Source organism: Aythya fuligula, chromosome Z (assembly GCF_009819795.1).
Source record: "Aythya fuligula isolate bAytFul2 chromosome Z, bAytFul2.pri, whole genome shotgun sequence".
Taxonomy (NCBI): Eukaryota; Metazoa; Chordata; class Aves; order Anseriformes; family Anatidae; genus Aythya; species Aythya fuligula.
Genome location: NC_045593.1, coordinates 69,255,144 through 69,282,338, shown reverse-complemented (window position 1 = coordinate 69,282,338; position 27,195 = coordinate 69,255,144). Strand labels below are relative to the sequence as shown.

At 40.5% G+C, this 27,195-nt stretch overlaps 1 protein-coding gene across 3 annotated transcripts in view; it reads right to left on the bottom strand.

The window, feature by feature from the left end:
* The window catches only part of DGKQ (diacylglycerol kinase theta), an 89,613-nt gene that overhangs the window by 9,620 nt on the left and 52,798 nt on the right, over window positions 1–27,195 (bottom strand). For all 3 annotated transcript variants that reach the window (XM_032206438.1, XM_032206439.1, XM_032206442.1), the window contains 13 exons: window positions 26,337–26,560; window positions 25,416–25,506; window positions 23,558–23,612; window positions 23,171–23,232; window positions 22,762–22,912; window positions 21,893–21,931; window positions 20,616–20,731; window positions 12,522–12,673; window positions 11,013–11,161; window positions 9,649–9,830; window positions 7,691–7,791; window positions 2,485–2,631; window positions 1,374–1,485 (listed from right to left, as the gene is read on the bottom strand). In XM_032206438.1, the coding sequence (XP_032062329.1) occupies window positions 1,374–1,485; window positions 2,485–2,631; window positions 7,691–7,791; window positions 9,649–9,830; window positions 11,013–11,161; window positions 12,522–12,673; window positions 20,616–20,731; window positions 21,893–21,931; window positions 22,762–22,912; window positions 23,171–23,232; window positions 23,558–23,612; window positions 25,416–25,506; window positions 26,337–26,560 (1,581 nt within the window). The remainder of the gene's footprint in view (window positions 1–1,373; window positions 1,486–2,484; window positions 2,632–7,690; window positions 7,792–9,648; window positions 9,831–11,012; window positions 11,162–12,521; window positions 12,674–20,615; window positions 20,732–21,892; window positions 21,932–22,761; window positions 22,913–23,170; window positions 23,233–23,557; window positions 23,613–25,415; window positions 25,507–26,336; window positions 26,561–27,195) is intronic.

Genomic DNA, 27,195 nt, shown 5'->3' with positions numbered 1-27,195 from the left:
TAGTAGGATCAGCGTTAACCACAAAAAAAAAAAAAAAAAAAAAGATGCAACGGCAACTCTGCTGCTAAAAATTGTCTTGGGGAACATGTGCACATATCAAACATACAGGTAAAAATCTTAATACAAAATCACAAGAGCATCAGTTTGTTAATGTTTATATTCTGAAGCAGTATGTTCATTCCTTGGTGCTTCTAACAAAACAAAACTTTCAAGGATCTCTACGAAACTACTTCTCCTAGTGGAAAAATTTATGTTTATCTTCCTTAAAAGAACTAAATTGCAAAACCGTGAAGTTGGCTGACACCAAAGGTTGAGCTGCACAAACAATTTTAAGTACCCACCTTTCCATTTTTGGTGGTTGTATGGATTTGTTGTCTCTAGTTACCTGACCACATATACTTTTTCAGCACAGATTTCTTAAAACAGTGAAACAAATACGAAGAAAAGACAAAAATAACGCATCATTCCACAGGACTGCATTGCTAACAGCAGGCCATTTAAAAAATACGTACTACATGGAAGAATGAAAGCTACACTGATTGAGCGATAATATTCCTTGCATAACTGGTATACAATCTGCTTCGTGTAGCATTTGGATTAAGTATCAGATTCTAAGAGACAGGTATTGGAATGCCTGTGGCAGATAATTATAAAGATACCTCTCTAAAAAGCATCTCTGCCTTGGTTGCCTTGAAGTATGTCCAGATTTTGTGTGCACATACTAAGTGAAGAGTGGGCATTCTTATGACATTAAAATGAAATATTGCTTTCATCTTATGAACTATTTGGTTTTGATGCCATGATAAAGGGTAGTTATGCATACATGTATTTGTGTTCCATATCTATGTATATTTATGCACCATATATGCATGTGTGTTTAAGGCCTTAGTTCAAAGCCTGCATCAAGCATTTTCCCATGCTCTTTTAATGAGTACTTCACAATTCTCATACTTCCCATCCTAGCACAGATTTCTTCAGTTTCCTTTCCATCTACTGTCACGTGGCACCTAAATATGGATCTTCAAAGCAGGCTAATACACAGGCTACAAGGGGCGCTGGGGGCTGTGGAAGGGCATACCAGTTACAGCTAAACTCCTGAACATTTATTCACTCACAGACAGCTGATGTTGCTCATGAACTCTCTTTACGATCTGCAACCATTTTTGCATGAAAAAAACAAGAGCTTGATCAAACAGTGGTGTAACTCTAGCACTGGTGCCTATTTTTAGGCACTTGCAATGGTGCAAGTGGACTTGCAAAGTACTGTTTATTATGAAAATAAATGAGTCTGAGAAAATGTATTTACCAGGGAGGCTCATTCAACTCGTTCACGGAAATGCATTTCCTCTGTTCTCGCTTGGTTGCTAACTTACCATGTGAACAACGCCAGTCACACCAACAACTTCCAGCAGGCCATCGTCGATGCGTGGTTTCTCAAAGCGGTCATCGCTGTCAGAGCCCCAGAGATCGGCTCCAGACCCCCAGCTGTGCAGAGAACACACCACAGTGACCACCCCGCCAGGGATGTCTGGTCTGTCAGACTTCAAAAGCTGGGCGCTCTGCTCCCCACCAGTGAGAGGGAGACAGCTTAGCTCTCCTGCACCGCGAGAGCGAGAAAAGCTTTTCTAAAATCTGAAAAACTTCTGATCAGATCTTTGAGGGGTGAAAGAAGGATTGATATAAGTACTTCCCGTTTGAAAGAACTCAGTAGTTAAGCAGGTGTTCCTGCACTTCAATCGCTTCAACTGCTTCTGACAATTTAACACGGCATTGCTTTTCATGCAGTATTGACCTTCCTTACTCAAATCACTTGCTTATTCTTTTGGTGCACAGACTGCTCAGTGCTAATCCTGATCTTTTCTTCTCCACAATTCTCAGGTAGCTTAAGGTTAAGAGTCTATTTGAAGAAGGTAGTATGGCAACGCTAATGACCTGCTGTTACTGAACAAACAACAAAAAAAGTCACTCATCACCAGCAAATTCAAGGAAGGCAGGTTTCTGAAAGAACTGCCATTCTTTCTCACAGAACAGCAATTTCACCTCCCTGCTGGTGTCAGTACAGCCCCAGCGCCCACAACAGCTTCCTGAGCTGCAGGTTTTCCACAGCTCCCTGGGTAATAGCATCACCAACTCCACACGTACCTTTGATGAGGATATCATTCCAAATTACTGTTAGGACACAGGATAAGAAATAGCAAATGTACAGGGGCTTGCACCGGGAGAACGAGGTAGTACCTACCACCTTTTTCGGAGTGAGATTGTGACTTTCAAAGGATAAGAAAAGCAATGTTAAAATGGTATCAAGAGCCAGGCTCCTTAGGCACAGTTGCAAACCCACAGTTTGGCAATAATCAAAAATACCCAGGAACAGTCACCTATCAGCCCAGACTGTTTAATTTCAGGAGTGATGCTTAAGCACCAAGCAGTTTTCCCATGCATACATGCAAACATGCATCTACAGAAGATCCTTCCTCTCATTTTTACCTGGGTATATTAATAAAAATGAGTCCTTCTATACTTGGCAACTCCACCTCTCGCTGATCCACCTGAAGCTTTATGTCTTTGTGAAGATTTCTGGTATGACTTATCTTCTGCAGCCCAACTTTCACATAAACTCCTTTGTTGTGAAACCTAGGAGCAGACAAGCATCATGTAACTGAAAGGTAAGCCCCAGAACAGTACTGTTTTGTACTACAGTACTACATTGAACATGTGCTAGCATAGCATTGTCCTCTAGTGGGTATGTTTAAAGAGCTTTTCAATTTTTTATTGCAGAAACAAAGCATAAGCCACAAACTACTTCATATACTTTTTACTTAGAAGAACTGTGCTGCCAAGGCATGGGGAGATGCAGAGATGTGGAGAAGCAATACCTCTTTGAAAAATAAACTTCTGTGCTGAAAAACTGTATTACTGATTAAGACGTAGGAGATGTCACAAAACATTTTTAACTGATTTATCATGCAATGGTAGAATAATTAAGGCAGAAAACCCTCCTGAGTCTGGGCTTTACATACTGCTAGTTCATTTAACCATACTCAGCTGTAGAAATTAAAAACATGATTAGTAGTTTTTGACAGAGCTCTAACACACCTAATTTTAGAGTAAAGAAAATATTAGGAAGATTTTACGGCATCCCTTGAAACGTTAAAGCATTTGAAGAGTTACGTAAACAAATGCCAGTTAAATGCAGATATTCTTTTCTTTTGTAACGGTAACCTTTGGATACATGGCCTTCAGGACAACCTTAAAAGAAAAAGCATGAATTTTGACTATTTGGCCCTATTAACACATGGGTGTCATTGGAATCCAGCTCTGCAGAATGTCCCTAGCATTATGCCTGGATGATGCAGACATGCTAGTGGGGAAGACAGCCAACTTAGCACGTGGGTTACGGTCAATTCTCCAGACAGAGACTGTTCAGTTCTTTTAAGTTATTACATTGGGAATGATTTATCCTACGTGCCAACAGTTTTAAACAGCACTGAATTAATGATAGGCAAGGGATAACCATTTAATATATGCTTCCACTCCAGACAAGACCAAGAGATGTGTCTATGCTAAGTCTGATTTGAATGCATTACATGCAACTGAAAAATAAAACAGGTAGGAAACAAAATACTTTAAGTATCCTCAAGAAGTACAAACTTTAGTTGCATGAAGTGAGAAGCCTTGAGAAACTAGCAGAGTATGACACAGTGACAGAAGTGCAGACACTGTTCTGAATCACAAGAGTTCTAAGAAAGATTTGGCCTCTGAGGTCCACAGGATACATTGGGCAGGGCACCCTGTGACACATAACGAAGTGTAAAAACTGTCAGAGATCAAATACTATTACTCTTATTTTTGCACACATATTCCATTTCAGCTATGGATCCTATTAGGACATCGAGACCAGAAAAGAACAAACTGAGTTCTGTAATGTTATCATGCCAATACCTACTTAATGGTTGTGAAGGCAACTGGAAGATTTTGCAAGTAAAACAGCTCGTTGAGCTTGGAAGGGTGAACTCTGAACGTACACTACTAGACAGAGGCACCACCCTTCTTGGTGCATCTACGTGTCAGGCATGGCACGATTTGGTGGGAAAGTCCTAGTGGAAGTTGTCAGTCCATTGCTAGCTGTAGCAAAAAACATACCAACTTGCCCACTTGGTAGAAAAATGAATAATTTCCTAAAGCAAACCCTTGTTTACATACATTGTACTGACAGTAGTCTTAGGCAGGAATCACAGAACTAGTATTTGAAGCAGTCTCCAACACCTTATTTGTGCTGAAGGACTTTGAGTTTTCGATTTGGAGGCAAGGCTCACGTTGCAGTCACTGCTGTGAATGACTGACGGGGATGACAGGAGGAGGGAAGGGCTTTATATGCAGGTCATCCGTCCCCATGGAGCCCGTGAGTCTCCACAGCAGCTCAGCCGCAACACTTGCACCATGATGTCATCCCAGAATTATTTGGAAGGTTCTCTAGAGCACGGATATCAAAGTAACATCCTACTACATCAGACCAGTGTGGGGACTTGACCTACACAGCCCAGGAATCACCCATCAGTTCGTTTTTCTACAAACGATGCACTACAAATATAGCCAACATACTACTTAATGCCCCACTGGCCAAACCCATAAAGCTACACCCTACCAGAAAGGCATTCAAAAGCTTGGACTGACACTGCAGTTTAGCTAATTGAGTAAGTCAGAACAGATAAAGTTAAAAGGTGATCCTATATAGGACCAGTTTTATGGACTACGAAGGTAAACAGCTGTTTTCAAGCATCGCAATCCTGTGTTTGTTCTTGAAAGACCAAACTGAAAAACACCCTTTTCTTTTAACGAGCCCATGACTAAGTCTGCATAGACTCAGGGAGACACCAAACCATCAACTATGCTGTAAGTTGAACCGTCTCTGTGGTTGTTGCCCAAGCAGCAAGAATCTCTTGTGGTCAGAGAAAGCAAGACCCATCCATAAGCACTCTCCAGGCTTTCACAAAATCAAAATAAAGAAACCAGGTTTCAGGAGGCACTAAGAAGCCAAGTGAGCTGATGCAAAAAGCCAGATTCTTAACAGTTCCTGCCACTGCTGCATACGCAGGAGGGTAAGTTTGGGGAACTCTTTTATTTACAGGTGCTGGGTAAGAACTCTGTGTGCCAGCAGGCATTTTTAGATGAACTGCTGTTTCCCATGATCATTAATAAACTACTAGGAAACATCTCTTGAAAGGGAGTTGGCATTCAGAATTGCATCACAGAGTACGGAAAGCAGATCAAAGAAAACAAGGTGAGCACTTTTCATCTAGTCTTGCAATTTAATAATCCTACCTAGGGGATGTCACCACTGCAAAAGCCAATAATCAGCCTCTGTTTGGGTGATTTTATTAAGGTTTGTTCCCTACTGACAGGGAACAAACTTTACTAGACTCCCTTTCAACACCCCCAACATAGAAAAAACTAATTTAGACACACCAGCTGTTGCAGCACTTTAAAATCCAGAACTGACAAATCAAACAATCAATACTTTCAAACCTTCCCCCACCAAGAGGAGTTTTGTATCCTCAAAAGACAATTTTAAAATTGCATTAAATTGTGCAAAGTATTTTCTCTGCCTAATCTTACAGCCATGAGAATGCCTGTCACAGAAACATCCTGCCAATTTTGGATGACACAAAGGAATGTGATCTCTTCCCTAACAGGCAATTCTAAAGACTGTTCCAGGACCTCACAACAACTGAGGAATAAAGGCAGATGCCCTGATCTTTAGCTTTATATTGTAAAAAATAAAAATCATAATGCCTGGCACTCAACAATGAGAAACCACCACTGCCAAAACATACACTGCTTCTGCCTGCTCTGTGGTGCAAGTTTGGTGTTGATCTCCCTGCAGGGAAGTCATCACTTCGCTGTGATCTGCTAGCCCAAGGTAAGGAGTCCTGAGCCTGCAAAGACACTCTACAGCATGAGGACAGAAAGCACACAGATTTCAGGACATTTACCAGCCTAAGGTCTTAAATCAGAAGCACACACAAGCCTGTTTTCCTCCAATGGACTCTGCAACATGCAGACTTTGTTGCCACCACCTGAAACTTCCCATTCCGCATACAAGAGCAGCCTGTCCATATGCCAGCTGCTGTTGCATTTAGCATTAAGTAGCCGTGCTTCTTAGTTAATTTATTGAAAAAAAAAAATGCTAATTTGGCTAGCAAGTGTGCACTTGTATATCCTGGGAAAGGGGAAAGCCAACAGTTTTAACATGGCTCTCTGAAAGGCCCCGATTTCATAGGCACTGTTGGGCTGCACAACCTGTTTGTCCCCTGCAAAACCATACCTGAGTATCAATTCAGAATTCATATCTCTTTCCCATATCTTGACTCACAGAAACATACAGCCCTTCAGATTTGAAAAAATAAAAATAAAAAAATCACCCCCTCTTTCCTGCACAAAAACACTACGCTTGCACCATAACAATATACCTGCAGAAGGTCTGCAAGAACGATACCGAGTCATTGCTCATCACACTGCTGATGCTGCACGTTATGGGCTGGTAAAGATTTGAGAGATTAAAAGCACATAGGGAAACAAATGTCCAAGCATAACTCTTAAATACTGAGTCAATAAGTAAAGGACACATCTTCTAAAGTGCTGTAGCCTTGCAAAGTCAGAGTAGTCTATTTCGAAGGAACGAGTATAACTCTGATTTACTTATGTTCACTGCAAAAATAAATCCAGAACAATTTAATGGACTAAAACAGGCACTGCTGTATGCAAACTTATCACCCATGCTGTTTTTAATCCATTGGACTGAAAATAAAAAACAGTGCCTGTTGTCCTAATAGTAATTTACATACCATAAACAGTACTTTATGCAATTTTTAGAAAGTGTATGAGCAACATCTACACTGATAGACAGGCGAGGTTTCACTTTATTACACTCATACCTGGCCAGAAAATATTCTTAGTAGTTGGGATTGCAATACTGTGTAGTTGTAATAGCTTGTTCTGGCAACCAAGGGACAACTTAGAGGACATTTATTCACAAATGTAGGGGAATAAAGAGCAGTCAAGAACAGTTTCTACAAAGAGCTATTCTTTAATTAAACAAATGTGTTTTTTCTTTTTCCTCATCATTTTCAGTGATTAATGAAAAAAAAAAAGAAGTACTCTTATTGATTGATCTGCATGCCAGAATGAGGGAGGTTTCTCTTCACACCTTTTTTATCACTCTGTTTCACTTGAGATGCAGAGACTTTTTCCTAAATCACTATTACCAGCATGCAGATGCTAACACACCACTAAGCAAGGGTTGGAAACGTATGATGTGTTTATTATTCACGTACCAGCACTGCCTTCCCTCCTGTTATAAGCTTTGAATAACAGATATTTCCACTTTCTTGAAATTTCACTGAATTCGACATTGAAATTTTTGTATACTGAATAATAATGACAGGGCTTACAAAAACTGCTCTGATGCTCTCTCTCTTGGGGGAAAAAAAAAAAAAGGAATAGAAAGAAAAAAGAAAAGCCAAACAAATTCTGCATCTGAGTTCATGGGTATTTTAATTCCTCCCTGTGTCTGCTTTACCTCAGGCAATGTTATTTGTGAATACCTGTAGCAAGATTATCAGCCTTAGTGTAAGTTGGAAGTTATATTGTACTACAGCACTTATCCCTCACCTCTGTTTTCCCCCAGGATTACCTGCTATTAAATTTCCCTGGTTCTTCTTCTCTAGCATGATGGAAGTCCAAGCTCAACTCTGCATCAATGCCAAGACCACAGTAATTGTTCATCTGTACAATCTGTCAAAAAAAAAAAAAAGTTGTATTATTTGCTCAAGGCTTACATTTATAAATAAAGAGGTTCCAAAACCTTTCAACAAAAGCAAGAGTTGCAGATAATTCTTCCAAGTCATTTACATCTTGACAGATTTAGGAAAATATTTTCCAGAAACACTGCACTAAAAATAAAGCTGTACAAAGAATTGTTGATACGTGTAGTTACTAATTCCAAACTGTCAGAAACTTAAAAATTTAATCTTAATTGCTAGAAACAGGTATAATAAGGGCAGAAATAAAAGTAAATGCAGAAACAAAGACAACCCAACTTCTCCAAGTGATTCTATGCAATAACTAAAAGACTTGCTGAAGGGTAACACCACTACTATTTTTGGCATCAAGAAGGGAATTATCATGATGTCATTGGGAAGATCCTGTTCCTGAACTTCATCTTATGTTAGATGACCTTGACTTCACCTTTCAACTGCATTTTAAATAGCTCTACATGTGGCAACTTTTTACAGATTTCTATTCTTTCTCCTATTGATTCTTCCTTTGCCTGCCAGCTCATTCCACAGCTTTTCTATCCTCGCCTGTGATTCTCTCACCTTTCATCTTTAAAAACCACATTAGGCACTCAGGGCAAAATCTACCCCCGTGCTGTGGGTTAACCTGGCATGCAGCTCAGCACCACGCAGCCATTTGCTCAACCCACGCCCAGTGGGATGGGGGAGAGAATCAGAAGAAAACAAGATTCCCTTTTTGTATTTATATTTATTGCTGATCATGATGCCATGTGGTACGGGACATCCTGGTGGTCCATTTGGGCCAGCTGTCCTGGATGTGTCCCCTCACAGCTCCTGGTGCACGCCCAGCCTCCTCGCTGGTGGGACAGCACGAGGACCTGGAAAGGGCTTTGCTCTGTGTAAGCACTGCTCTGCAACAACTAAAAACATCAGTGTGTTATCAGCATTGTTCTCATCCTAAACACAGCACCATACCAGCTAATAGGAGGAAAATTAACTTGTTCCCAGCCAAAAGCAGGACAACCCACCTCCACCAAGTTAAAAATATCTAGAAGCAGAGCAACTTAAATTCTCCCACTGACACAACGCCTACGGTTTTCCAGCAACTGGACTAAAATCTTTGACGTGAGCTACCATTATTACAATTTTCTACTTTACTTTTGCCATATATTTTCTATCCAATTTCTTGGTTTTGTCTGATAAAATAAACAGAACTAGTGTACACAGAAAGCTCTGAAGTCACCACCTACAAACAACATTTTTATTTTCCTGCACAGAAATAAGTAATACAAACCAAGGGAAAGGCTGTTTCACTCCAAAAATGTAAAACAGATGCTGCAAATATAGATACCCAATGGCAATAAGATGATAGAAGGATTTACTTCCTGTATGTTTTTGCTATTTATAGTCACTTAATCTGTAACAGGAAAGATCAAAAGTAGTCTCTTTAATTTTATTTATTTATTTATTTATTTATTTTTGGTCAACACTCCAGTTTCACTAGTCTTCTGGAAGGCATTTGGCTTTCTTTGGAAAGTTTTTCTTACTTGAGAAATATGTATTCTCCTAAGCAAAGCAAATAGGTATGCTCCTGCTTCATGTATCTTTCCATTGATCTTCTCTCAGATACTTTTTGCCAGCCAATGAAGAAACGTGCTCTGCAACCAACCAGTCCTACCCAAATTGAAGCACTAGATCCAGACACAAGGTATGTTCACTACAGATTAGCTCAGCAAGGCCCAAGCACTAGATAGAAGAGCAATAAAAGATTAAATGGTGCTAATACCTATCTTCTTCATCACTCTCAACAGAACCACAGTTCTTAAAAGTCGAACCTGAACAGTGCTCAGCTCACCTTTGGAGGCTCGGGTTCTGCTACACCATTCTCCGCACCATCAGCAGGTTCTTCAGCATCCAAAAGGATAGTCCAGCGATCCATAAGAACGTCGTCTGCCTCATCCACGGAAATCAAAATAGAGTAGGGGTCCTCCCCACTGTAGCCAGCTCCCCAGCGTAAGACTCTCCCTAAGTCATTACCTGGGTAATAATGAAGAACCCCAAAATATGACTGCATTTTGTAAGTTAGCTAAAAGCATCAAAAAGTGTATTAGCCCTGTTCGACAAGATGGGAGGGGACCTGGGCAACCTGATCTAGTGGGTGGCATCCTTATCCATTGCAGGGGGGCTTTGAAGTGGGTCATCTTTAAGGTCCTTTCCAGCCCAAGCTGTTCTATGATTCTACAAAATAAGTTATTAAAGTAGTACAATTGGACTGAAAAGTTAACAAGCATAAAAAAAAAAATCTATTTGTGGTGGTTGCATATGTGCTTTGTGTCACAAACAGACATGTTGTCTCATCTGAAAAAAATCATAAAAAGCAGTGGAAAAAATGGAAAAATGTTATGGAGTTGGGAAGCTGGGCAAAGTGGACTTTACTGGTCTACAGCAAGTGCTGGCGCAGTTGTGGTTCCCAAGGGTACAATATTTTGCCCTCTCCAACTCCTGCCCACTCAGACACATCCATAGCAATAGCCCTGCTGCTCATTTTTCAGTCAAACTGTGACCAACATTTTGTTGATGAGCTGATACTACATTTGCTATCCAGTACCTGCCAGAACTGAGTCATGGCATCCTCACTGCAAAACCCTGTAATTTGTCAGGTGGATACATGAAGACAAACCTTCTGGAGGGCAACCAGGCACAAAGCCTCACACAGAGATCCAGCAGGACTTCCAGCACTGGACCAGTCCACAGACTGCAAGCAGACCTGTCAGCAGTGTGCTAGCACTGGGAGTTCGTCTACCCACTGATCCAAGAACACCTCTGTCATAAGCCACCACCAAAAAGGACAACATCTTAAGAGACAAAATGAAGGAGCTGTATTCTGAAGGCTATGTGCACTTACTCATGTGGTAGGCTGGGTATGAGAGATCAGATCTTTCACCCACTACATTAGAAAACAAGCATTTAAAGGTCATGGCCCAAGAGCTGCTAAATTCAATCCCAATTTAGCATTAAAATAAAAGCTAAACGCAGTTCTGAGCTACTTGGGAAGGTTCTTTGTTGCGTTCTCTGCCCCCAAGTCCATGTTACTATGTTCATTATTTAGAGATTATGCCAAAGAGTCACTCTTCCCAGCAATTATTCCTTCCAAATTCAACATAGCACAGCCATGGACAGTGAGAAGTCTGGGACTTCAGCACTTGCCCTGATTCTCACCTGTTCCTAAAGGTAAGATGGCAACAGAGGGCTCTGAGCACACCAGCTTGTGTCTGATCTCCTCCAGCGCACCAAGAACCCAACCCACGGTGCCATCGCCTCCACACACCAGCACTCGGAAAGAAGGGACTTTGGAGAATGTGTGAAACCTCAATTGAGAAACAAATAAAAGGGGAAAAGAAGCATTACAATGTAGTACAGCAAAGTCTCTTCATACGTTATTTAAGGTAAGACATAGTTACTGGATTTTTTCCGCCTTCACCATCTGTCTCAGGATCAACTTCAATGAAGTGAGTGGAAATACAGACAGTTTTAGATAAATCTGTTTTCAAGTAGTAAAAACCACAATCTTCTATTATTTTCTAAGGTGGAGATCAATTGTTAATTACTTCCTTCCTCAACAAAGACAGAGAGACCTAACTGTTTATAGTTTCCGTTTGAAGATCTATTACTCTCTAAATCTTTGTAGAGATTTTGATTTCACTTAGTGATTTCTATATTGTAAGTGTGGTATTTTGATACGACTTCTTGTTCATAGTACTATTTCGTTCACTGTCACCCTTTATGGCTTTTCATCCTACATACCAAAACATCCTGCAAAGGAATTTTTACTCACATTTCACGAGGAGCAAAAAGCAAGTGGAAGCAATTTGCCATAAAGCTGCAGAAATATTTTATGGGTAAAGCAAAATGAGCCAATTATCAAAATTACAGCCTCAACTACATTAGAAAGACATCAAAATTACACAGCTCTGACAAAAAAAAGTTTGTGCAGCTTGTTTTACTTGCTTCCTGCATAAGCTGCATTTCCCTATGAAGGCTTTTGTTTGGAAGGTCTTGTCACAACAGTTCTTTGTTAAAGCAGCACTGAAGTAATGAGGGTACTCTGACTAGGCTGCAAACATTGCTTTCAGTTTTATGAAGTTGGTGACAAAATGGTGTTGATAAAATCAAGTAATTGGTTACTGCCTCCCTTACAAGCACATTATGTTCTGTTCCTTGTATTGAGAAATGCTGCAGCTGTGATCAGGCAGGCCCTGCTAATTCTGCAGTTGTGGCCAAGTTTCAAGAGTCAAGATAGAAAATTTTATTATAATTGCCTCTTAGTTTCCATGAAACGTTAGAGTAAATAAAAGCAAAAAATGAGCATTCTTGTAAGGCAAGATGTTTCTATTTTGGTCCCCATTTGATTATAAAATCTTTTTATATTTAACGATTATTAGACCTGCATTATTGTAAAGTATGCTTCCCAGGATTTGACTCTACTAAACTTGACACAAGCATATACACCAGGAACTACTCTGTTTTCTTTAGAGAACTTAAAAGCTTAAGTCTGCTAAGTAAGAACCAGTTGGAAGGTCTGATCCACCACTTCGGTCTCCAGGCACAAAACATATAAAATTTGTATCTTCATAATAAGAGAATCTGATCCTTCCTTAGAACAAAACAAAACAAAAACACCCCTAACAAAATAACATCAAGAAAAATGTTAAAAATACTACAACTTACCCAGGCAGAGGGCCACCATTGGTAAGTTCAAAGACCTGATGTGGATTTAGCAGCTTTCTAAAACTGTACAGCAGATCCCGGCCTTTTAGACCACCGCTTTTTGGATTCACAAACACAAGAAGAGGCCAGCAGTTCTGTGGTATCTTGGAAGCCTGAATGAAGAAAAGGAAGGATTAGCCAAAACCATGACTAGGCAGGAAAATTACTACTGCATCTCAAAAGTATTTCCTGAAATTTCCTTGATGCTTAGTAAAACAAAAATCCAGATTCAATAAATAAAAAGATTCAACACCCAGACAATCGACAAGGCTAGCTGCTGATTTTGTCTTCCTGGGAAAAAGTTTCCTTATCCCACTCCTACTACACAGTCTGGCCTAATGTTAAAAATGAAGTCACTATCAGTAGTCCTTCCTATGCATTTTCAGTAAAAAAGTTTACAGAATCACAGAATGGCCAAGGCTATGGAAGGGACCTCTGGAGATCACCCAGTCCAACCCCGCTGCCAAGCAGGATCACCCAAAGCACATTCCTCAGGATGGCATCCAGGTGGGTTTTGGATATCTCCAGAGAAGGAGACACCACAACTTCTCTGTACAGCCTGTCCCAGTGCTCTGTCACCCTCACAGTACAGAAGTGCCCCCTCCTCTTCAGATGGAACCTCCTGGGCTTCAGTTTGTGCCTGTTGCCTCTTGTCCTGTTGCTGGGCACAACTGAAGGGCCTATTTCCATCCTCTTGACACTCTCCCTTCAGATATTTATAGACATTGATGTGATCTTCTCTCCATCTTCTCTTTCCAGGCTACACAGGCTCAGCTCTCTCAGCCTGTCCTTGTACAACAAGTGCTCCAGTCCCCTGATCATCTTCTTAGCCCTCCTCCAGACTCGCTCCAGTAGCTCCATGCCCCTCTTGAACGGGAGAGCCCAGAACTGGACACAAGACCCCAGGCATGGCCTCACCAGGGCTGAGTAGGTGATGGAGCTTTATGATGAAGAATAGTGTGAAGGATAAAGTAATTTTCAGCATCCTGTAGGATTCAAATATTTTCCTTGCAGAGAGAGAACTCTCTCCACAAGTAATCAAAACATTTGTCTTAGGATTTGTGGTTGTCTTAGAATACATCTTAATTTGCAAGGAGAAAACACTTCAAAATGAGGGAGCATTAAGAGGCTGAAAGCTTCTTTTAAAAAATACTTGTTTGAATGAGAAAGGCTTGGTGCCTGTATCCTCACCGTGCTGCAGTCACCACTGAAGGGCTCTCCAAGCACAAGAGTGCCGTGGGCATCCTGCTGCCCTTCCAGGAGCCACTCTGAGGGAAGTCCCACCAGGGGTCCCCTGGGACAGCCAACTCACTGCAGGGGCACAGTCAGCAGAAATATCCCCCCAGACTGGTCTTCAACTGGACCTTCAACCATCCTGTAACACGATGCGTAAATGACTCTAGGCAGACCACAAAGCTCTAAGGCACCTTTTATTCATCCTGCCACAGAGTTTAGGGTTTTTACTGGTCTGCGAGGCAGGTACAGCTTAAAAAAAGTCATTTGGCCATCTCGACAAGTGTGCTTCGAAACAGAAACGTTTGCCACAGTCCCTAAGTAATGGTAATTTGTATTTACAAATTGGACTGCATTCAGAGAACAGCAATTTGTCACGCGGCTGACAGGATGGATTCAGGGAAAAGAACAACTGTGCTAAATATAAGGCAATTTAGACAAGAATGATTCAGGGGGTGGTGAAGCAGCAGCATGACAGCAGCTTACAAACATGCGAAGAGATACCAGCAGCTACAGAGGGGAGGAGACAGTGCCTCAGCTGATGGCTGTACATAACCACCAGGGGTGCGAACCCAGTCTCAGGACGGAGAAATCGGGGCATGTAATCGAGTAACTGGGGAAGCAAACTGGCATCCAGTGTTGAGATACCTCACGTCACTGTCCACGTGTGAGCTGGCGTGGACACTGGAAAACAGTAGCTTGGGGTGTCCTAGTATTCAAGAGATTTTCTCAAATTGTGCTTTCCTGAAAGGGCTGTGCACTGACCCTCTGTGTTAAGATACCTGAAGCTGCATAAAAGTCTCTCCTCTGTGTCACTGCCTGCCTGAGAAATATCCTCCTTCATCAGCCATGACTGGCAAGCAAAAAACACCAAGAGAAGAGGAATGCTGAGCAGGTAAGAGGGCTGATGGAGGAGAAATACGTCTCTCTTCTTGCCCCTTCCTTCCTCCTGGTTTAGAGGCAGCTAAGCAGAGACATCCGGTTTGAATATGTTTATGTTTACTCCAAAGAATCCAGTCAAGCAAGGACTATTTTTGCTGACAGGGAGCCAGGAGAGCCCCAGCAGTTTCTAGCTGCTGGTGGGACAAAGAAACTGCCAAGACAAAGGTGGCACTACAGACCATGCAAGCACAGACAACCCTCAACCACGCTAGGACAAGGACAGGCAACCTCAGAGGAAAGCTCTCCTGAGGAAGTGCCCTCATGCTGTACCGTGGAGGCTGCTAAGCCAAAACGCCCCTTGCCTCCACATTCTGGCTTTGCTGGAAGAGGGGAAGCACTTCCTCAAGCGTGTGCAACGTACAAACAGGGTGATATGTTCATTTCTGTTATGTGCCTACGAAGGATATTTGCAGCCAGCAGCGGAAGTCTAAGCAAAACAATGCATGCCACTGTCACCAAAAGGAAGTACCTCTTGAATTATAAGGTCAGCAGCTCAAGGATCCACACATCCCAAAGAGAGGGGCGGACTTCCTCCCCTCAAGCCATCACAGCCATTAATAAAAATAGCAAGGGAAGCTCTGGCTCTTCCGTACAGCCCTCCTTGTTACTCCATCAGCTAACGCACTGTCATCTGCCACATCCCGTTAAGAATACTCCTTTGAAAATCCTGCCAGCAACCAAAGGCGGAGCAGCGCTGAAAGGAAATGCTGCTTCCCACTGGGTAACTGTTCCCTTCCTACGCTCCTTCTTCCAGCTTCTGCTCTGCCCTGCATTACCATTTCCCATCTCCTCCTCTTCAAAGCTTCTTTTTTACTACTTAAATTTGATCCCCAGTCATTTTAACTTTCTGAACGATACAGGCTATCTGAGACCTCAGGCTTGGTTCAGTGCCCAGGTACTTGTGGGATTTTATAAAACAAGGAGGCTGGGGGGAGAAGATGAATGAAAAAATAGGAAAAATAAATCAGCTCTGCAGCTCAAAGTAAATAAAAACTGTAACAATAAAAGAATGAGAGAAAAGAAACCAGACCAAAGCTTATGCCAAACAAATACCCTACTGGAATGCAGACAAGTGTTTGATTACCTTCTCTTTCTTAGGAAATCAATTCTTTAAAAAATATTGGTTGTAGACATTTAAAGTGACACTTTAATCACATGTTTATATTACTCCCTCTTACAGACAAGTTCTACATATTGGTTCTAAACCCAAGCAACTAAAATAATTTACAAAGAACCTCAGGGAACCATGCTGATTTTTGAGACATGGTAAATCTCAAGGCAGTCAAAAGCACAGCTGTGTTTTGCAAAGTGTGTAAGATTTTACCCTTTCAAGTATATGTTGCGGCAAATATATTTTTACAGTTTCCATAAAACTGCCATCTAAATTTCCTAGTTGCAAAGTGTCAATACCATATAAATAATAACAAAAAAAAAAGTGAAACATTTACCCTGAGTGCTACTAAGAGTCTCAACCAGCTGCAAAGGATGCCTGGAATTAAAAAAAATATCTGCACGTAGTGTAAACTGAATAGTCCTACCACTAAAAAAACATCTTTGCTCAAGTATCTTCTAATATAAATCCCTTAATTATAATCATTTAGGACTGAAAGAACACATGTAGACTAAACAAAGTATCCTAGAAAGGGCAGAAGCCCTCGCAAGTGTGCTTACCCTTACATTTAACTTGCTTCTCACCCACTCGTGGTTAAAAGCAGCAAAATCCCTTGAAAGGACCAATCTCTAAGAAAACAATCACTTTTTGTTAGGGGTTAAAAACTGCAGGAGATCAAGCTTCCAGGCTGATACAGCAGAGCAGGGCTGCTCTGGTGCTGTCTAAAAGGCTTGGGCCCCTCTGCTAGATGGCTGCAGGACAGCACCCTGATGCTGCAGAGTTTCTCCTGGTCCCTTAATAAAGCCCTGCGGGGACACTCTGAGAAGGGGAGGTGTGACTCACTGCCCAAGGACTCCCTGCCCCCTTTGGTCCTGACTTCCACACTCAGCTGGAGAAGCGAGGTCTGCGGAGGGGCTTTGTGTTGGCTGGAGTTCAGGAAGGAATTTACTGCGTGTTTCTCAGAGCCAGCTAGTGGAGGACGTGTGATTTAGGCACTCTGACAGTCACTGTGCATTGCTTAATTTGTCAGGATTAGCTCAACGTGGCTGCGGGCTGGGGCAGGATATTTATTGCACACGCTAATCCCCTTTCTGTTGCGCGCACGCTGTAATCACATCTAATGACAACAGAGAACAAGGCGTTCTGTGCCACGGGCCCGCCAGCACGACAATTACGGCGTATCTTCCAGGGTGGTGAGCTGTTTCCAGGAACGACGGAAATCTCTAAGCAACACGTAAATTTAACATTTACAAGCAGGCTGTCTGCAGCATCTCCCATGTGCAAGGGCTCGTGACTCCCCTGTACAAGACTCCCCCAGCCTGGCTGTAAAGGAGGCACTGCACCAGACGAAGAATGACGTGTAAGGTCTGTCAACACAACTGGAGAATCAGCTCTGTCCACACAGCAGGACCTCCAGGAACTGCTTCTTGACTTCTGGGGGACTGGGGAGGTGGCAGAAGGGTGGAAAGTAACCTTTCACAGTGTTTTGGCTAAGACGGTGATTAAACTATCATGCTCTTAAGCAGACACATGTCTGTGAAGAATTAGTACAAATGATTGAAATGGAAGGTTTCACCCACTTGGGTAAATCCCAAGTTTCTTTCTAATTCTTTTAAGGAACCCAAATATGGGTATTATGTTTAGTGAGATCAACAGAAATGAACCCTTTCCCTCCTCCCCCAGCTAGGTTTCCTCCCCCCATGCTAGGTTTTCATCAGAGCACGTTCCACTGATAAGTGGGATTAGAGGTCCAGCCACAAACACTTGCCCCTGCTGTGCTGGCATTGGCTTGCTACAGCTGTTTGATGACCTCCTTGCCTGCAAATGCTACATAAACTGCTCTGCCATTCTGGTGAGTTAGCTTTCAAATCAGTGCTTCAGTGCTGTGCTGCCTTCCACCCTTCCATGCTGCCCAAGACTGGAACCGAGTACCCCTTAAACACATTAGCAGATCAACTTTATAAGACTGTATTTTTTCACACTGTAACAAAAAGAGAGTATTTCCATTTACTTAAATATTGTGAAACAAAACCATTATTTTATTAAGCTCTCGCAGGCAAAAAATAATAAAACACTTATTATTGACTTTTTAATAAGCAGTTATCAAACTGCTTCTGTGTTCAGTGTTCTGTGTACAGAATCAAACTGATTCTGTATTAAAACTTTTCAGAAAAGATAAGAAGAGGGCTAATTGCTTCTGGCAGATGTGACCATGCCAGAATAGAACCAGGCCGACTCTTTTGAAGGTGTACCAAAACCAGAGCAAATAAATCACACATTGGGAAAATGACAGACTAACAAAACACAGAGCAGATGCTAACCACTAATTCACTTCTACGCTTTTATTGATTTTAAGTAGGGTTCTTTTGCTTTGCTTGTTTGTTTGAAGTTGAATAAACCATTAGCCAAAACACCGTGGCCTTTGATTTATCAGCAGTTCCCCTTCTATGGCTGCACATTATTACTTCATACACAATTTCTTTGTATTTCTGCCACAAGAGGAATGCCAAAAGAGTGCAAGTTTAATATTGTGCTTACTTCTTGTACAAGTATTTCCTGTAGCTGCATTTAAATGATCACGTACATACTATATAAACAAAAGCTAATAGTATCACAAGATAACAGAATTAACCTAGGTTGGAAAGGACCTCAGAAGATCATCCAGTCCAACAGCTACCAAAGCAGCATCAACAATTACTCATCAGTTTACTCTGGGTAATTAGTGAACAGCAGAAGCTGTGTGGCCTAGACACAGGCAAACCACAATTGAAATATTAGTCATATTAACTCTTGGCTCATTTTAGTGAGATATAAGCTGAAATGGAAAGAAAATGTATGTGCACATGTACAGCCTCTTTCTCCTCTTATATGTTATAAATTCATCCAATCAGTCTCCTGAAATGGAATTTCTAAGAAGTATCTTGCATCAGATAAAAGACAGCATTATCCACATTTGGCTTGCATCAAAAAGCTCACATCAAACATATGTAATGTCAGAAAACCCAGACGTATCAGCAGCAGAGCGGATATGTTCAACTTCACATACCAATACACCACATCTAGGATCATAACATATTTATCTAAACAACCACCAAAAGCAAGTATCCAAAACCATTCCCATCTTTGTTCTGCATTCTGTTCATTCTATCTCTGATAAAAAGTGTTGAAACCTAGATGGGAGGGGCAATTAGTTTCTAATGATCTCACAAAAACGTAATACCCATGCATGCACACGATGGTTTGCAATCCTGCAAGCTAAATGCAAGCACTGCCACTAGTATCTGCTTATATATAAAAAAAAATTCCCATCAGAAAACTTTGACAAGCATAGGACTCTTTAAATAAAAAAGCTGGCATTAGTTGCAAGTATGCAACTAATGGCCTTACTCCTGCTATTGAACTTGACTTCCTCCCACCTGAAGTTGACTCACAGTTCTCACTAATAATGTATTTTGTGAAGCTTTCATACTTCTATGCAGTTCTAAAGAACAAGTCAAATCAAGATTCTCAGTTCATTTGCTATAATAAAACTCCAGAAAGACAGTAACTGCAAGATACGCAACAAGTCAATAGAAAGTAATTATGGCTACCCTGTCTTCTGGACAGAACCTACATCATCCTGGTTCAAAAACATTTTATTCAATCAACCATTTCCCTCTTCGCACCTTGAATCTGCCTTATTAACATGAAGCCTATTATAAACCTAAGTGATTCATAGCAAAGTGGTTTGTAGCCATGAAAAGTAATAAATTAGAACCAAGCCTGAAACTGTGAAAGGACACTTGCACAGTCTAATGTCTGCATGAGGTGCAGATTTCAACAAAATGATTGATTTTTACCAGTCAAGGAAAAAAGAAGTATTTTTCACAGCAGTGAAGTCAAGGCAAGTGCTTTACTCAAACTCTTGCAGACACAGAAGTGATTAAGGTCCACTGTGTAACACTGCTCTCCCCATGGAAGGTGCATCTTCTCCTTCTTCCCTACCAGCCTCATACCCTTTAATCCAAGAATGAAAATTCACCCCACACTCAACTTCACGAAGTTCTTTAATGACCAATTTATTCTTATTATTATTGTTAACGTAGCATCCTGAAGTATGGCAAAAGCATCTGGCAGATGTCAGATGTTTTAACCAGGTCATTACAGTTATGTTAAAACCAATGAAGCTGCACATCTCAACTATGTCAGTCATTTCACCCCACTAGCGTACCTGCATGTCTTTCACAGAATCCCACACTGGTTGAGGTTGCCAAGCACCTCTGCAGGTCCTTTGGTCCAACCCCCTGCTTAAGCAGGGACAGCTGGGGTAGGCTGCCCAGGACCATGTCCAGGCAGCTTTAGAAGACCTCCAAAGCTGGAAACTCCACAGCCTCTCTGACCAACCTGTGCCAGTGCTCCATCACCCACATGGAAATGAATTGCTTCCTGATATACCTGATATTCAGTTTCTGCCCATTGCCTCTTGTCCTGTCCCTTGGCATCACTGGAAAGAGCCTGGCTATACTCTCTGCACTCTTTCTTGAGTGTTACACTCACACTTCTTCACAACTCAATTACAACAGGACAAGTGACTTAAGTCACAGTAGTATATCAGATACATTAAGCACAAGCTCTCAATTACTATTTCTTCATCACACTACTTACATAAACTTACTGTATGCCTTCCTTGAGCAACATGCATTTTTTATTCATTTCCAGAAAAAAAAAAAAATGTTGATGGTAGTGCTTTTTCTGTTAGATTAATTTTTAAGTTCAACCTCATCTCTTACCATAACTTCAGGAATCACCACAGCATTCAGAGGCTTGTCATTGACAGTTGTGTCTTTAACTAGCATATATATTCTTTCAGCTTCAGAAAAACATGAAATTTCGAGTACAACAGCACCTGCAAAGATGTGTTAGAATGACTTTTTGTATTTTCTATTAATAGAAAATCAACAATATTGAATCACAGCAAACATTTACTTAGGATATCTTTCATTTAACGTTACTCTACAACACTCGCGGTTGTTGGTTATCAATGAATTGGGCATTTTGCTTTGTTTTTAAGCCTTTCTTCATACCCCAAACACACCCCAGATTTTTGTTAAAAGTCTCAAGTATATAACTAACTTCAACAGAAAACTAACACAGATGTAAAGACTTCCTTTGGACTTCAGAAATATCATCTCTTTCCATACACTTTATCATACCTAACCGGCTGTTCTCAAGGTATACAAGTGACAAAGCTATCAAATTTCATTTTCTATCTCATTACTAAAAATTTAGTAGTTCAATTCACTGGCAATATCTCAACACGAATTACTACATACAAGGATCTGATCTGAGAATCATTTTAAGATCTTTAAGTCAGTTTAGGTCCCGTATTGGAAGATGGGGGTGGGAAGGGGAAGGGAACACCTGAATATATACAAGAGAAATCTCAGGCATTTATTTGTAAGCTGTACCAAATGCAGACCCACACCTGTGAAGCATTAGTGAAGCGGACAGAGGTGACTCTCAGCAGCCCTACAGCTTCTCTGCCCTCAGTGAAATATCATTCATACAGCAAAAGCAAAGCAACAGCTCAAAAAACAGTCAGAAGATTCAAAGGAAGAATGCAGAGAGGAGTATACTGATTTTCTTCAGATTTCCAGCCACAGAACCCCAGCTCAGTAGAGTGCTAGAAACAGTGACCACAAAGCAGTCCCACCAAGTTCAAGAGCAGCACCAAATTTTTGTGTTTCACAGTCAAAATTAGGAGAGAGCATTTGAAGGGCTTTAAAGAGTTCTGCGGTGTTAGCACTATTCAGCTGAAGTGCAATTTCAAACCTCACTTCTCTGACAGATTATCATCACTTTCTTGTATAGGTGGCATGAAGCCAGCCTTTTATTAATAAGGTAACACTAATCCCCTGCTCTTCATAAATACATTGGGTTATGTTTTATCTAAATGGCTTTTTGCTTATGCAGTAAGATTCACATACTCTGAGCTTAGAACCTCTAGTACTAGACTGTAGTTTTGAAAATAGACATTGTTTGCAGTACTTAAAATCTTATTGCTTACCTTGTGCTTGATAAACATGACTCACAGATACTACATTTGCTGCAAAGGGTAAAAATATAAACACATAAAACCTTGGGTACATTTAGAGTAAATATTTAAAATATTTTAAAAAGTTACGTAAATATAATATAAATAAATATTAAAAGTTATACAAATATAGGGAGAACCTCCAGCTAACACTTTCCCTCTTCTAAGTTTACTTTGCAAGTTAGAAAAGCTAAACCGATTTTCATAAAAGGTGGCTGTGTATCCTTCCTGGCATTTAGTTTAATTCCTCTTGAAGTTACATAAAAAATTGGGAAAAATACCTCGTTTCCCGAAACAAAAAGGATGACACATTCCTGACATTGTTTATATAACACGTTTGTTGAAAGAGTATTATGAAAAATCAATTACACTTTGAAAAAGGAAAATAAATTCTTTTCACTGAGTGCTTGCCCATATGTGCATGCATACACAGCTCTTATTTCTCTGTGACCTGGGACAGAGCACATGGACAGTATGGACAATAGCTCAAGCAAATATTAATAAAGGTAAAGATCATTCATGCACATGGAATTAAATTGCACTGCCATAATTTGAATGGTGTAAGGTATGCTCAGTTTAAAAAGGTTTTTCCACTAAAAATATTGTATAGTCACATGTAACTCCAGTACTGTAACATTACCATTTGAATAATAAGCTGTTACATCTCTTGTGCAGCCACCAACATGCTCAATTGAACAAAAAGGCTCCCATGAGAGTAGATGAGAGACTGATTCTTCAAAAGACATCAAAAACATTGCGAAAGAAACAATAAGAAGCTACAGATGCTACTACATTTAATTATGTACAGCTGAATAGATCTCAAAGCGCACCTGTTTACTTACTTTTGATAGCTAATTCATCCTTGAGAATATTTGTGTATTCTTCAGGAGAAAGCTGAGGTGGAAGGCCACCAATAAATAAATTTACTCGTACAATGGACTTGCTGTTTTCCACTACGTAAAATCTTGTTTGATTCATCTGACGTATTGAAGTCTACCAAAATAATAATAAAAAATGACATGACATTTGGCAAAAAGATATTATGAAACAAAATCCCAAATAGTTCTGAACTTAGCTATCACGTCGTCTATGCCTAGAGAATATCACAAATAGAAACAAACTTCAGTCCAAGCACTTGGCTTCTCTACAGATAAGCCAGCTGGGGGTGTAACCGAATACTTATTTTTTCTGTAAGAAGGGGAACTCCCAACTTGCTATAAAAAAGGGATCATGTTTCTCTTTCATGTTTACCTTTCTTATGTCCTTGAGTCTGTTAAGAATCAGTTCCTGACTGTCCAAGACCATGCGCTGAACTAGAGATGGAAAGAACATTAACCGTGTTTGAAAGCAGTATAAGTTATTATCAGGCTCAATTAAATTAAAACAAAACAAAACAAAAATCAGCACAACGAAAACACACACATGCCAAGATGTTAGGGAAAATTCACAACTCTTACATGTCTATCATTAAGGACCATGCAGACCCATTATTCAAAGGAAGATTATGAAGTTGCTTTGCACAATCTGAATTTGTCTACAGCTGTTTAAGACCTCCCTCCCTTTAAAAAAAATTACAATGAAACTAAGTGCTAGAAGATCACTTACACACATGCCTTTGGTCAGTGCTCCTTCACTTACCTTGCTTACTGCCCATAAGCACTTCTACCAGTTTGAAATTCTGGAGGCACTCCGTCTGCCAAAAGATGGAACATGTAAATGTAGTTTCTAAATGAGATACTGTTTTGCCAGATGTTTACATTGATATTACGGTATCCATTGCACAAACAAAGCATGGTCAATTAAACATTTTAAAATCCATCCCAATGTTCTTCCTCTACCCACTCCTCCCAAGTCAAGAATAATCTTTATTTTACACATTCAGCTTCCCACATGTGGTGTCAGGCTCCCGTACCCTTAATTACACAGGTCTCCTAGCAGCCCTGTGGAGAAATGATGCCCACAAAGCACGGTTAACTTTACCCCCTTCAGTGACCAGCAGCTCAGCTAGGCTATTTCCACAGTGCTCTTCCACAGCCAGCATGTAGGATGGGGGATGAACCTGATCTTTGAGAAGATCAGCCAGGAACCAGGCTCACCAGGCCTCACCTCCTGGGGCATTCCACCAGCACTGATGGAAGGAAACCCTCCTCGTGTGCCACTGTTATTTCTCTAAATTGTAGTGCTACACCACAGGGTAGCACTACAATTTAGACTACAATTTATTTAGACTACAATTCCTTGGTAGTCAGAAAAGAAAAGCCAGAGGTTCAATCACTTGCTAGTATAACTGCAATCCTGCAAACATGACACTCAGGACTGAGGAAGTCTTAATTTTAGGCCTTGAGATTCAAAAGAAAAATTGCTTTGCATGGATGTTAAAAGCAAGTGTGGTTTTAAAGGTGTCAACTGCCAACATTTGCTTTACCTGGAATTTGATGAGAGCTATTTGGAGGATCTTTAGAATAGATAAATTCTGAATATTAAAAAAGAGATTTCCTGTACATGCATATGTCTCTCACAACTGTAAAATAGCTTCCCAAATACAGGGATATAAAGAACTTTTCCAAACAGGGTACCTAGCTTTCTTGTTCAACAGTTTCTTTTTTTTTTCAGATGAGATGAAGTTTCAGATGAGAATTTCCAAGTTTTGTTAAAAGCTCCAAAGTACTTGAGAAAAAGGGCTGAAACCAAATCCTAGAACCATCCCACGATGCAAAACGAGCTGCATGCACTACAGTGTATACATGAAGACCACAGTTACCTGCTCCAAACAGCTAGCCACATGCATGCTTCAAAGTGCCCTGTAAGCAACTGCAGAAGGTGGTCACCCTCTGTGAGCATGGCTGTTCCCTGGAAGGAAACAGCTCATCCACTGGTCTACTCACAAACTCAAACTCCTGAACAAAATGCACGCACTACAGTTTTACGCCTCCACAGCTGTGTGTCTGATTCAGACTGCCAGTGCCTTGGCACACTTAAAAATTCTACTAACATGTTTCCTAAAAGTCATGCTATCTTGGCACCAGCTTTATGACAGACAGGAAGACTAAAAAGAGATCACATTCCACAGAAAACATGTATCTACAAGATTACAAGTTGTATCTAATTGTTTTACAACAAGGCTGGAAGGAGTGCAGATGGTAAACCATGCAAATGCCATTCAGTCTCAAGTTTTTCTTTGCATATAACCATGTTTTAAGCTATGCAAGACATAGACAACCAGAAAACATACACCGCATACTAAGAGTCATTGTGCTCTTACAAGTAAATTTGCTTGACCCAGAAAGACTGATGGTAACTTTCAGTAGAGAGCACCTAGGTCCACCAACAAGACCACAGAAAGTTTAATAGCAGTCACAAAAGACTATCAGGAATTAGCAATCTCAATACTAACATCAAATGGACAGATGGTATTTTTTCTACAGAGGAAAACATGCACATCCCACTTCAGGGTCACTCAGGTAGTATGTGGACACGCGTATTATCTTGTGCTTACCTGCCTTCCAAGTAAGGGGAGCACTTCTTTGATCACACTCTGTGTAGTGCTTTCCTTATTTACTCGTAGAGAAACGTATGCCATTCCCACCCTAGACAGAAAAGAGAATTTTTTTTTTTTTTAGGACAATCATTTGACCTAACCCTTTTTTATCTAAATGGAAAATTCACTGTCAGTTAGGAAGAAATCTGTATTATCTGAAGAAACATGCTCACTGAGTCTAATGGCAAATTCAGTATTAGCCACACCAGACAAAGCACAAGACACAAGACAAGTTCTCAAGAAATTGGTCATTAAAACTGCAGCACTGCAAATGAGTTTCTTACTATCCACACACAACTAAAACCAGGTAAAGTTTGGCAATGTAGGTACATTAGTAAAATGACCAAGTGTTTACATTTTATCCCACGGCTTTTAAGAAATGAATAGGTCATCACAGTCTTGTTTTGACTGCTAAGTATGCTTAAAATTTATATTCCCTTAGTGGTAAATGGAACAGATTTTTTTCCTTTAATTCTACTTCTACTTTCACATCAGAAGTTGCACTAAATTCTTCCTATTTAATAATTCTTCCAAGAATGTCAAGCTTTCAATTGACATGTATCTGTCATCATTTATTTACATATACTGTTAAAATAAACTTGCATCTTTTTGGCCAAATGTACAAAAATAGAACTGCACATGTTGCACGTGTTGTATGCATGTTAAGAAAACCGTGAGCAGGTTTCCACATGCTGAAATGAATAATATGCATACTGCTCATTCAGAAAAATAAACAAAAGTATCCTCTAGTACAGAAGAAAAAACAACATTCTCCATTACACTTGTGAGATTTTAATGACTGAAACACACTAAGCTAAACTACAGAGGACAAATGTAGCTAAGCAGGATAACCTTGTAAGAGAGGAGGAAAGCACTCACTTCAGCCAGGCAGGATAAATTCTGATCACTTCTTCATCCTTTGGTTTGGCTCTGATGATCCAAGCTTCAGGAACGGATTCTCGGAATACTGAGCCTGAGTTGCTGTCCTCTGCAGCATCGTTCCTGTTGATAACGTCATCAGACAGCAGCGCCTGCTGCGTAAAGGTCTGCAGCTCATACTCCTGCTGGTCATCATTTATGTAGTATGCCCTCAAAGCAGCCTCCTACAACACAGAAAGATAAATTAACATTTTCTTGAAAAGACACCAGTAATACCTGTGTAGCCGCAGACACTTATAAATATCCTACTTACAGAATCAACCTTTACAACATGTTTTAAGCACAGAACAGTAGGGAAAAAACAACAACCATGTTGTAAAAATAATTTTTAGTAGAAGTTAGAAAAAATTATCAGTAGAAAACAGTAATTTGAACACTATATTTTTCTCTAGTGATAGTCATTTTAAATTCATGTCAAAAGTAAAAATTCAGCACCAATACAACTGACACACAGTGCATGCAAAATTTACTCCAAAAGGAAATTGGTAAATGACACTTGATTATGCTCAATTCTGAACACATTATCTTCTTGAACTAAGGGGATACTGAAAACTAGTGAGCCTCTCAACCACAAGGCTGCCCTGAACCCACACATCTGCGAAGAGTAAGTTAAGGTGATGTCCTTGGGAGATGCAAGCAGTCAGAGGAATATTACATCCATTAGTGACCCATGCCTGCAGCAATTCTGCACATATAGACTCTGCAGTGAATACAGCCCACTAAGTCACTTACAAAAAGTGGTACTAATCTGCCCTGGTATTGTATGCAGCAGTCTGATGAAACATGCTTTAAAGACAAG